Genomic DNA, 11,762 nt, shown 5'->3' with positions numbered 1-11,762 from the left:
TGGATCAGCTGCGCGCAATTCAGCTCCTCTGCTTGGAGGAAGCCTGCACTGGAAGCCCCGGGAAGGCCGTATACCCTGCGAGCCGCCTCTGGCACCCGGAAAGGTAAGGCTACAGATGAGGGTGGGGCGAGTTGGCATTTGTGGGTCCAGGGGCCGGGAGGGATGCAGAGATGGGGCTGCGAGGGAGAGGTCCAGGGGCGTGGGAAGCAGTGCGTGAGGGTGCCCACCAGGGGGCGCGCTGCACCAAGTCAAACCCCAGGCTCGCGACTGCGAGCCGCCCTGCCCCATCCTTTCCTGGCAGAGGTCGGCCTCAGCCGTGGAATATTTCCTGAGCCGAGGCTGCGGCAGCCTCTTAGCAGGCCAAGGACGGCCATCAACGCACCATCCCCAGAGGCCCCGAGGAGCCGGGGAGCCTGGAGCCGACTGACGATGTTCGTCCTGGGCAGCTTCCTCCTAGTCCAGCCCGCCTCCCCTGCCCGCTGGTCACATGGGGTCTGGGGGCAGGGCCAAGGCCGTGGAGGGCCGCCGGGGTGACGAGAGGGGGCAGGGAGCCGGCGCTTCCTCCAGGCAGTGTCTTAAAAAGAGGGAACTCCGAACAGGTTCTGGGAAATGGAGGCGTCCAGCTCCCCGATAGCAGGTGAGCAGACCCTGGCCTGGCAACCCCCAGGCAGCTTTCCTGGAAACCTGGGCCAGCCCCTTGACTTCTGGGCCCAGATGTCCTCCCGGTGATGGGTGTCGTGTGCCTCCTGCTCACACCCGCTGGCAGCAGGGAACCCTCTAGGAGATGAGTGAGGAGCCACAGGGTGACACATGGGGAGGCCAGTCTAGGACCATGAAGAATGGGACGGCAGGGAATGCAAGAGCAACCTGGGTTTGGATCCCCACACCTTCACTGTGTTAAACTCTGTGACTTGGGGTGACTCACAATCCCACTGAAACATTTACCTCTGAGTGCTGTCACCTTAATGGGTTTGGTCTACAGCCACTGCCTTTTAAGTGCTAGCTGTCATTATTAGTAATGCCTGTGGGTGAGGTGATGCCCAGGGACAGGGCACAGTGGCCTGAATCCAGGAAGACCTGGTGCTCCCAGACCCACCCCTACAGTGAGCCCGTTGGCTCTGTGGCCGGTGCCAACCAGAGCTGCTCCTGGCTGAGACATCCCCCAGCTTGCTCTCCAGGACTGTTCTTCAGGGCACAGTGCCACAGCCAGGGGAGCTGTGCCCCTTCTGTGCTGAGCTTAACTGGGCTGTCGCCTGCCCTGGAACACAGCTGCCCAGAAAGGTAGGTGAGGGGCAGGCAAGGGCTGGGGTGGGTGGTTAGTGAGCAGTTCTCTTGCCCCTCTCCCCCAGCTGGAGAGCAGAACCCACCATACCAGCCCTTCCACCCATGTTTTCCTCAAAGCAGATGCCCATACCCCTGGGCCTTGTCATTCTGCTGCAGGCTGAGGTCAGTGAAGGTCATGCCTTCAACCAGAGCCCTCATGATGCAAATCATGCCCCCCACACTCATACACATATACATCCCCCCATGGTGCAAGTGGACAGTGAGGGGCAGGGTGGGACAGAGGCCCTGCTATAGTTTCCCAGGGAGGCCTCTGTTCTGAGATAGCAGAGCTGAGATTGGGGCACAGACTTGGCCAGGAGAAGGGCAGGGGTTGGGAAGGTAAGAAGGGCCGTCCACACATCCAAGAGGAAGAACTGAGGTTATTACACACACACACACTCACACACACACACACACACTCACACACACACACACATACACACACACACACTCACACGGGGGTCAGTCTCATTACCTTACCCTTAGAGTTAGAGCACCCTACAGGGGACATTGTATTTTTAGAGCCCTTCTCCCCTCTTCTTGATCACAGTGCCCTGGCATCTCTTTTAGCATCTTCCTCTGTTCTGTACCAGCCCAGATGCATTGTATGAGCCAACATCACCCAGCAGATGAGACCAGATGCTTTAGACAATCGACGCACCACTTTCCACAACCATCAGGATTATTTCAGGGATGGATTGTTTGCCCAGTCAAGGTCATGAGGGAAGAGATGTTTGAAGAAATAGATAGGGAGAGCTCCCCAGCACTTCTGAGAGACTCACTAGGGGACATGTTTTTTCTTCCGGATACACATGAAGGAGGAAGTATTAGCTCCTGAAGTTGGTGCCCAGCAATTTTTTTCTCATCAGTAATCTTTTATTGGTTATGTGCTGAAATTATAATATTTGGAAGAAAAAGTAAAGTGAAAGTGTTAGTTGCTCAGCCGTCTCTGACTCTTTGCAACCCCATGGACTGCAGCACACCAGGCTTCCCTGTCCATCACCAACTCCCGGAGCTTGCTAAAACTCATGTCCATCGAGTTGGTGATACCATCCAACCATCTCATCCTCTGTCATCCCCTTCTTCTCCCACCTTCAGCCTTTCCCAGTATCAGGGTCTTTTCCAGTGAGTCAGTCCTTCGCATTGGGTAGCCAAAGTACTGGAGCTTCACCTTTAGCATCAAGTCCTTCCAATTCAGGACTGATTTCCTTTAGGATTGACTGGTTTGATCTCCTGCAGTCCAAGGGACTCTCAAGAATCTTCTCCAGAAGCACAGTTCAAATGCATCAATTCTTTGGCACTCAGCCTTCTTTATGGTCCAACTCTCACATTCATACATGGCTACTGGAAAAGCCATAGCTTTGACTAAATGGACCTTTGTCAGCAAAGTGATGTCTCTGCTTTTTAATACGCTGTCTAGATTTGTCATAGCTTTTCTTTCAATGAGCAAGCGTCTTTTAATTTCATGGCTGCAATCACCATCTGCAGTGATTTTGGAGCCCAAAAAGTAAAGTCTGCCACTGTTTCCATTGTTTCCCCATCTATTTGCCATGAAGTTATGGGACCAGATGCCATGATCTTTGTTTTTGAATGTTGAGTTTCAAGCCAGCTTTCTTACTCTCCTCTTTCACTTTCATCAAGAGGCTCTTCAGTTCCTCTTTGCTTTTTGCCTTAAGAGTGGTATCATCTGCATATCTGAGATTATTGATATTTCTCCCGGCAATCTTGATTCCATCTTGTGCTTCATCCAGCCTTGCATTTTGCATGATGTACTCTGCATATAAGTTAAATAAACAGGGTGACAATAAACAACCGTGACATAGTCCTTTCCCAAATTGGAACCAGTCTGTTGTTCCATCTTCGGTTCTAACTGTTGCTTCTTGAGCTGCATACAGATTTCTCAGGAGGCAGGTCAGGTGGTCTGGTATTCCCATCTCTCTAAGAATTTTCCAGTTTGTTGTGATCCACAGAATCAAAGGCTTTGGCATAGTCAATAAAGCAGAAGTAGATGTTAGGGCTATGCTTCATTTTGTGTTAGTTTTTGTGTATGATATTCATTCTGTTCCTTGTGTCTATTTTTTTCCAATGTCATTTATGAAAAAGACTATCCTTTTCCTGCTGATTTACCTTGACATCTTTTTAATTGAAGTATACTTGATTTACAATATTGTGTTCATTTCTGGTGTACAGCAAAGTGATCTAGTTTTATGTAATGAATATACATATATATTCTTTTTCAGATTCTTTTCCATTATAGGTTAATACAATATATCAAATATAGTTCCCTGTGCTAAGCAGTAGGACCTTGTTGTTTATCTACTTTATATTTAGTAGTGTGTATCTCTTATTCCCAAATTTCTAATTTATCCTTCCCCCCAACTTTTCCCTTTTGGTAATAACCATAAGTTTGTTTTCTATGTGTATTTTTATTTTGTATATAAATTCATTTGCTTCATTTTAGATTCCACATATAAGTGATATCATATGAAATTACATTTCTCTTTCTGCCTTACTTCATCTAATATGATAATCTCTAGGTCCATCCATGTTGTTGCAAATGATATTATGTTGTTCATTTTTACGGCTAAGTAATATTCCATCATATATATATATGTACAGAGATACACACATATATATGGTACAGTCGTGCCCCCTATACTCATGATGCAGGTGGGCAGTGAGAGGCAGGGATCTGCCCAGGGCACTGGACACAGATGAGACAGAGGCCCGCTGTCCTGTTTCCTTTATCCATTCATCTGTAGTTGGGTGTTTAGGTTACTTCCGTGTCTTGGCTATTGTAGTTAGTGCTGCTATGAACGTTAGAGAGTATGTATCTTTTTCAATTAGAGTTTTCTGCAGATATTTGTTGAGGAATGAAATTGGTGGACCATATGCTAACTCTAATTTTAGCTTTTTAAGGAGTCTCTGCACTGTTTTTCATAGTGGCTGTACCAATTTACGTTCCCACAAACAATGTAGGAGGGTTCCCTTTTCTCCACACTCTCTCCAGCATTTATTAGTTATAGACTTTTTGATGATGGGCTTTCTGACCAGTGTGGGGTGGTATCTCATTGTAGTTCTGATTTGCATTTCTTTAACAGTTAGTTAGTGGTGTTGAGCACCTTTTCACGTGCCTGTTGGCCATCTGTATGTCTTCTTTGGAGAAATGTCTATTTAGATCTTCTGCCCATCTTTAAGATTTTGGGTTTTGTTTTCTTTAATACTGAGATATATGAGCTGTTTGTATGTTTTTGGAAATTGATCCTTTGTTGGTCTCATCATTTGCAAATATTTTCTCCTATTCTGTAGTTGCCTTTTTATTTTATTTACTGTTTCCTTTGCTATACAAAAGCTTTTAAGTTTAATTAGGTCCAACTTGTTTATTTTTACTTTTATTTCCATTACTGTAGGAGACAGATCAAAATATATTGCTGCAATTTCTTTCAAAGAGTGTTCTATGTTTTCCTCTAGTAGTTTTATAGTGGTTGGTTTTACATGTAGGTCTTTAATCTATTTTGAGTTTATTTTTGTGTATGGTGTTAGAGATTGTTTTAATTTCATTCATTTACATGTAGCTGCCCCGTCTTACCAGCTCCTCTTACTGAAGAGACTGTCTTTTCTCCACTGTACATTCTTGCCTCCTTTGTGAAAGAGTAATTGTCTGTAGGTGTGTGAGTTTATTTCTGGACTCTGTGTCCTGTTCCATTGATCCATATGTCTGTTTTTGTGCCAATACTGTGCTATTTTGATTACTGTAGCTTTGTAATATTCTCTGAAGTCTGGGAGGGTTATGCCTCCAGCTCAATTATTTTTCCTCAGAATTGCTTTGGTAATTCAGGGTCTTTTGTGGCTCAGTATAAATTTTAGGATTATTTGTTCTAGTTCTGTGAACAATGTCATGGGTAATTTGATAGGGATCTCTTTAAATCTGTAAAGTGCTTTGGGTAGTCTGGCCATTTAAGCTATATTAATTCTTCCAATCCAAGAGCATGGGCTATTTTTCCATTTCTCTGAATCATCTGCAATTCCCTTTATCAATGTTTTATAGTTTTCAACATGTAAGTCTTTCACCTCCTTGGTCACGTTTATTCCTAAGTATTCTTTATGCAATTTTAAAAGGGATTTTTTTTTCTTACTTTTTCTTTCTCTATTTTATTGTTAATGTAAAGAAATGCAAGGTAGTTCAGTGGTAAAAAATCTGCCTGCCAATGCAGGAGACATGGTTTCGATCCCTGGGTTGGGAAGATCCCTTGGAGAATGAAATGGCAACCCACTCCAATATTCTTGCCTGGGAAATCACATGGACAGAGGAGCCTGGTGGGCTACAGTCCATGGGGTCCCAAAAGAATCAGAAAACAACTTTTCGACTGAACCACAACTGCTACTCTGTCTTTTGTTTGGAGCATTTAGTTCATTGACACTTAAGGTAATTATTGATAGGTATATGTTTATTGCCATTTTAAACCTTGCTTTCCAGTTGATTTTGTATTTCTTCTTTGTTCCTTTCTTTTTCTTTTTCCTTTTGTGGTTTAATGGTTTTCTTTTGCATTATGCTTGAGTTCTGTTCTTTTTAGTTTTGTGAATCTATTATGTTTTTTATTTATGGTTATTCTGGTTTTCAAGTATGTTAACACACTACTATATCTATTTGGCTTATGCTGGTAGTCATATAAGCTGAAACACATTCTTTAAAAAAAATTAATTTTCTTACTCTCCTTCCCCACATTTTATGATTTTAATGTCCTATTTTACATCTTCATGTTATCCTTTTGCTGTTCATTGTAGTTATAATCACTTTCATTAAAATTTTTAATTTTTTTATCTATGTACTGTACTTGCTTTTTAAGTGATCTCTATACAATCTTTTTTTATATTTGCTTTTCCTGATTTGATTTTTCTCTTTCCTGTAGATTTTTGCTTATTTTCTATTTAGAGAAAAACTTTCAATATTTCTTTTATTAATACAATGGGTTTAGTATTGCTGTATTCTTTTAGTTTTTACTTACCTGAGAAATTCTTTATTTCTTCTTCTGTTCTAAATGATAATCGTGCTGGTTAGAGTATCCTGACAATATAGGTTGCAGGTTTTTCGCTTCCAAGACTTTGAATACATCTTGCCACACCCCTCTGTCCTGCAGTAGAGAAATCAGCTGATAACTTCCTTGTTACTCTTTGTTTTTCTTTTGCTGCCTTTAGAATCCTCCCTTTGTCTTAACTTTTGCTGTTTTCAGTCCCCTTTCTCTTTTTTCTCCTTCTGAAACCCCTTATTATGCATAGATTGGCACACTTTATATTACCCCATAAGTTTCATATATTGTGTTGTTTTTTTAAATTTGTCTATCTGCTATTCTGAATGGGTGATTTCCATTCTTCTGTCTTCCAGACCACTTATTCATTCTTCTGTGTTATTTAGTTTTCTAATTGTTGTCTTTAGCTTGGTTTTCATTTTAGCAGTTGTGTTTTCTAATTCTGGTTGACTCCTCTTTATAGTTCCTTGTTTCTTGTTACAGTGATCAACATTTCCATCAATAGCTTTTCTTAATCCTTTCAGTATTTTTATTACCCTCTTTTGAACTCAGGGTCTGGTAGACTGGAAAGGTCTATTTCATTGTTTCTTTCAGGGGATTTTCTTGTTCTTTTATTGAAGTACTTCCTCCCCTTCTTTATTTTTCTTATATTTCTCTAACTCTGAACTTAGGAAAAATAGTTATCTACTGTGGTCTTGAAGGGCTGTTTTTATATGGGAGTCTAATATGTTAAATATTTTAATATTGATAAATATTAATATCTTAATATTTGCCTGCATGAGTCTAATATTTTTGGTTCAAGGGCTGTTTTTGGTATGGATGCTTGCCATGTCTTTTCCTTAGGGTGTGCTGGTCATTGACCCCTTGGTAGGGGATATGATTGGTGTTTTGGTGAACAGAGTTTGCAGTGAGTGTTGAGTGGGGCCTCCTCTTTGCCCATTAGGGCAGAGTCTGCTCCCCAGTTGAATTAGAAGCCCCCAGATCCAGTTCTAAGCTGCAATGTGAGATAACTGGGACTAGAGTCCCGCTGGGGGTGGAGCGAGTGAGTATTCCTCCACAGGAGCTGTCCACTGGGACACACGCTCTGTGATGTCACCCGTCACTCGTGCGTGCTTACAGACTGCACTGTTGTTGGCACTGCCCCGCTTCAGCCTTGAGAATACAGACCATCCACCCAGATGTCCCTCAGACACTGTGCGGAGAAAGCCATTGGTGCAGATCCACCAGCACCCACCACAGTCGTGCACCCAGACCCTCCATGGTAATGCTGGGAATCGGCCCAGTCCTCGGCCCTTTCTCTGAGTAAGTGTACCCTTGAAACCCCACCACGGCTGATAGGAGACCCGCCCCAGCCAGGGGTGTGCCAGTAATCCGCTTGGATGTCCCGCAGGTGCTGCACTCACATATTCCGCCTAAATCTCTCAGGCAGCCACAAGAAATCAACTCAGACTTCATCCCCACTTTCCAAGTTGTGCACCCATGGGGAACTGGCTCAGATTTCAGCCCGGCCTCCATATGTGAGCAATCTCCCTGCACTTATGTGCTCCCAGAGCCTCTGATGGTAGAGCTGTGCCCGCCCTGAGCATGCCGAGAACAAGGCTGGTATGGCAGGGCCGAGTATCCCCTCCGTTCACATGTGCTGACAGTGGGGCTCCTACGTGGACCCAGGATCCATGCTGCATATACCTCTGCACCACACTCCAGGCCCTTCCCGCTGTCTGTGCAGCCAAATCAGGTCCTCTCCCCTGGTCTGTCGCTGATGCCTGAGTTTCTGTATCCAGCCACTGCACACACTGGCAGGCGTGCATCTCGGGCTGGGGAGTGCAGTGAGGTAGCCAGGACCATTGTGCTGGTCTCTCTCTGCCCTACCCGCCACAGGCTGGCTGCTGCCCTCACCTCTGAGCCTCTCAAGTCCCCCGTCTATCCTGGCTGATCTCCCAGCTGATGAAGGGCATTCCCAGCATGAGGGAACCTTTCCTCTTCTACAGCTCCCTTCTAGGTACACAGGTCCCATCCCAATTCCTTTTTTTCCTTCTGTTCTACCTAGTTATATGGTAATCTTTTTGCAGCTTTGGTTTTATGAGGTCTTCTGCCACTGTCCAGTGAGTATTCTGTGAAAACTGTTCTACATGTAGATGTATTTTTGATGTTTTTGTGGGAGGAGGCGTGCTTCAGGTCCTTCTATTCCACTTTGATCTCCACTTTAGCATTTTTTATTAAGGCAGCCTTGATGATGATGAAGCAGACACCCCAGGAAGCAAACAAGAGAACAGGGGCAGGGGGAGAGTCTGACGTGGTTGACATTGTCAAACTGCTGGATCTAGCCATACCTGAAGTCCGTGTCATGAGAGCTTTCTCAATAAAGAAGCCAAAATACTCCTCTTATCTTCTAAGCCAATTTTAATTGTCTTTTTTGTTTCCAGCGACTGAAAGAATCTTACCTAATCACCCTCTTTTGACCAAGCTAAAAATGGATACTCAGAAGGCATATGGTTGCCAGATAAAATATAGGTCACAGAGTTAAATCAGAATTTAGATCAGTTACTAACAATGAATAGCAACAGTACCTTTATAGTAGATGTTATGTCCCTTGAAATATTTGTAGCACATTTATACTATATAACAGGGCATTCCATATTGTTATTTGCTAAGTCTGGTAGCCCTGTTTCAACCACACATCCATATTTATACTACTTAAAAAAAATGGGCCTGGACACAAACCCAGAGTTTTTAATTCTAAAGCCACTACTACACCAGGTCATGCAATGGGAGTCTTCCTCTCACCCCCCACGCCCTCCATCACCTTGCCAGCCTTGTGCGCTTAGAGCGTGTGAAGAGATGTCACTCTGTCCCCAAGGTTCTCTGAGGTCTGTCCCAGTTCCAAGGTCCTCAGGCCTGACGCGCCTCTCGTTCCTTGGCTTTGCTCTGTCACTGCCTCTCTACTTTGGGCTCCATCTCTCTTCTCACTCTGCTATTTACCCTGACTTCCCTTTGCAAGCCAAACCACTGTTCACTTGGTCCCACGGACATGCTGCCATCTCTGGTTGGGGCTTTGTTGTTCTCTTCGAGCAGTTTCACTCTTACCCACCAGCTTCTGTGCCCAGCTTCCCCGGGTCAGTCCCCAGAACACGCTTGGCCCCTCTACAGAACTATCCCCACGGTCCCCTGAGGGCACCAGGAGCAGGAGCTGTGCCTGGTCACCAAGGCACGGAGCAGGGTGACCTGGCCCCAGTGCAGCCCGCAGCCCCGGAGTGGAAGGGATATACCCACAGCGAGTGCTGGCTGTGTGGTTCTATCTGTAGCAGTGACTGGGGGACTTCCCCAGAAGTCCAGTGGGTAAGACTTTGCCTTCAAATGCAGGGGTTGTGGGTCCAATCCCTGAACAGTGAGCTAAGATCCTACATGCCTCAAGGCCAAAACACAAAACCAATATTGTAACAAGTTCAATAAAATAAATTTTTAAATGGCTCATATTTTAAAAATCTTTAAAAAGAAACAGTGATCGGTTCTATAATCACAAACATGAAGCAAATTCAGCACAGCCGAGGCAGGGGAGCAAAGAAGACAAGAAAAGCGGTTGAGAGAATGTTCTGTTGGCTGTCCCTCCTGCCAGGAGTTATTCTCAGTCTGTGTAAACTCCCTACATTTTTAAATAGGATGACATGCCCCCTGCCCTGGAGCTGCCTTTCCGTCGGTTGCCAAGACCACGATGTCAGTGACATTGAGGGCTACATAAACGTCACTTGGCTGTTTTCTAATCAGGATTTTTCTTTTTCATTTTCCACAGCTATAAAATATGCGATAATGAGGCTAAATTTCCAGAAATAGAATGAGATGCCAGGCTGTTAGCAGCAGTGTACCAGGGTGAGGGTCTGCCGTGGGTGCTGCTTGGGCTCTGTTTCCCCATCTGGGTGTGGGGTCCGTGTCCTTCATCTCCCCACTAACAGGACTGCTGTGCATACCCGGTGAGGGCTTGGGAAATCACACTTCACATTTGCAGGTTACTGTTTGTAGCTGTTTTTGAGGCTCTCTGGAAAACACATCTCCTTTTAAATCGAGGCCAGCTGATTGAAAAGATCAGACATAGTATCTGACATGTGTGAAGGGCTTTGCCATTTTATACCATCTTATTGACCCTCCGTTCACTATGAGGTGTGGTTCATCACTGTTCCCATTTTGCAGATTTGAGGAACTGATACCCAGTGGTCTGTGACTTGCCCAAGGCCATTCCACAATCCCTAGTACGCTTGCATTTAAAGGACTAATTCCTCATAGAGAAGCTTCTTGTTTGAAATCCAAGAAAGCACCAGATAAAGGGCATTCTAAATATATTTCTTTTCTATAGATGCTGATCTCCTATTACTGGAAAACAGGAATTAGCCTGTCTGCTTGAGGATGTGGTTGGTTCTTTATAAAAAGGATATACAAGAAAACTTGCACATAGACTGCCAGCTTCGTTATGCTGCCGACAGCTTCCAGCAAAAGAAGAACATTTGCAGCCAGATATTTCGGTAAGAAGTTGATTTTATTCTATGTAGAGTATGATTACCTTTGTTCTTAGCTTCTTGCTTGGGGGATGGGGTCACTTGATGCACCCAGAGGAGCTGTCTTGGTCTTATAAGCTGACAGCATGTAGGGGTGTCTGTGGTCAGGGCTCGGGCACTGACTGATGGCCTAGCTCTGACCCCTGAACTCAGGAGCTGGTTCATGTCTGCCTGAAAAATAGAGCCTTCAACATGACCATGGCTGTCAGGGGCCCTGGCTGCAGTGGCTCAGGGCTCTGATGACAGTCAGATTCTGTAAGAATCTCTGTGCACACAGACCGCAGGTGCAAAAAGTCATCACAGGGAAGGCTGTGCATCCTGAGTCTGCCCTGTATCTTGCTTGGAAACAGTCAAGCCCAGCAGTTAATTCAGAAACAGCAAGGACTGTTCAGTAGTCTTCAAGAGGCTGCCCAGGAGATAACTTAGACAAAGTGGGACAACCACTGGGTGGTCATACACGCGATGACTAGGGGGGAGAGTCATACCTGGCTGACTGAGTGGCTGTGCAGTGACATCTCTTGTTCTCTGGACCTCAGCGCCTTCAGGTGATGACTGAAATCCCAGATGCTAGACAGAGAAACACAGTCAGTGGTACTCAGCCTGGCTGTATGTTAGAATCATGCCGGAGTTTTTAAAAATCCCCAGGCATTTTTGAGGCGGGTGGTGAAGTTGGGGGGGAGGGGGTTGTTTGCACTCTGCAACATGGGAAATCTGAGTTCCCCAACCAGGGATTGAACTCATGTCCCCTGCAGTGGAAGTGCAGAACCTTGACCACTGGCCCACCAGGGATGTCCCTCCCCGGGCATTTTTGAGTACTGGAGATCAGGCTTCATTGGTGTGCGGTGGGTTGTGGGCATCAGCAGTTGCC

At 45.2% G+C, this 11,762-nt stretch overlaps 1 protein-coding gene across 7 annotated transcripts in view; it reads left to right on the top strand.

Moving 5' to 3' along the window:
• ARHGAP22 (Rho GTPase activating protein 22) overlaps positions 1 to 11,762 on the top strand; it is a 176,708-nt gene continuing 164,946 nt past the window's right edge. For 2 of the 7 annotated variants that reach the window (XM_043926935.1, XM_043926932.1), the window contains exons 1-2: positions 397 to 637; positions 10,696 to 10,861. In XM_043926935.1, coding sequence (XP_043782870.1) covers positions 10,810 to 10,861 — 52 coding nt within the window. In that variant the 5' untranslated portion in view covers positions 397 to 637; positions 10,696 to 10,809. Of the gene's footprint in view, positions 104 to 396; positions 638 to 10,693; positions 10,862 to 11,762 lie in introns of those variants that run through there. The other 5 variants (XM_043926937.1, XM_043926942.1, XM_043926933.1 and 2 more) reach the window with 4 other exon arrangements.

Source organism: Cervus elaphus, chromosome 15, assembly GCF_910594005.1.
Source record: "Cervus elaphus chromosome 15, mCerEla1.1, whole genome shotgun sequence".
NCBI lineage: Eukaryota > Metazoa > Chordata > Mammalia > Artiodactyla > Cervidae > Cervus > Cervus elaphus.
Note: the sequence above shows the minus strand (reverse complement) of the source record. Positions and strands in the feature narration are given on the sequence as shown.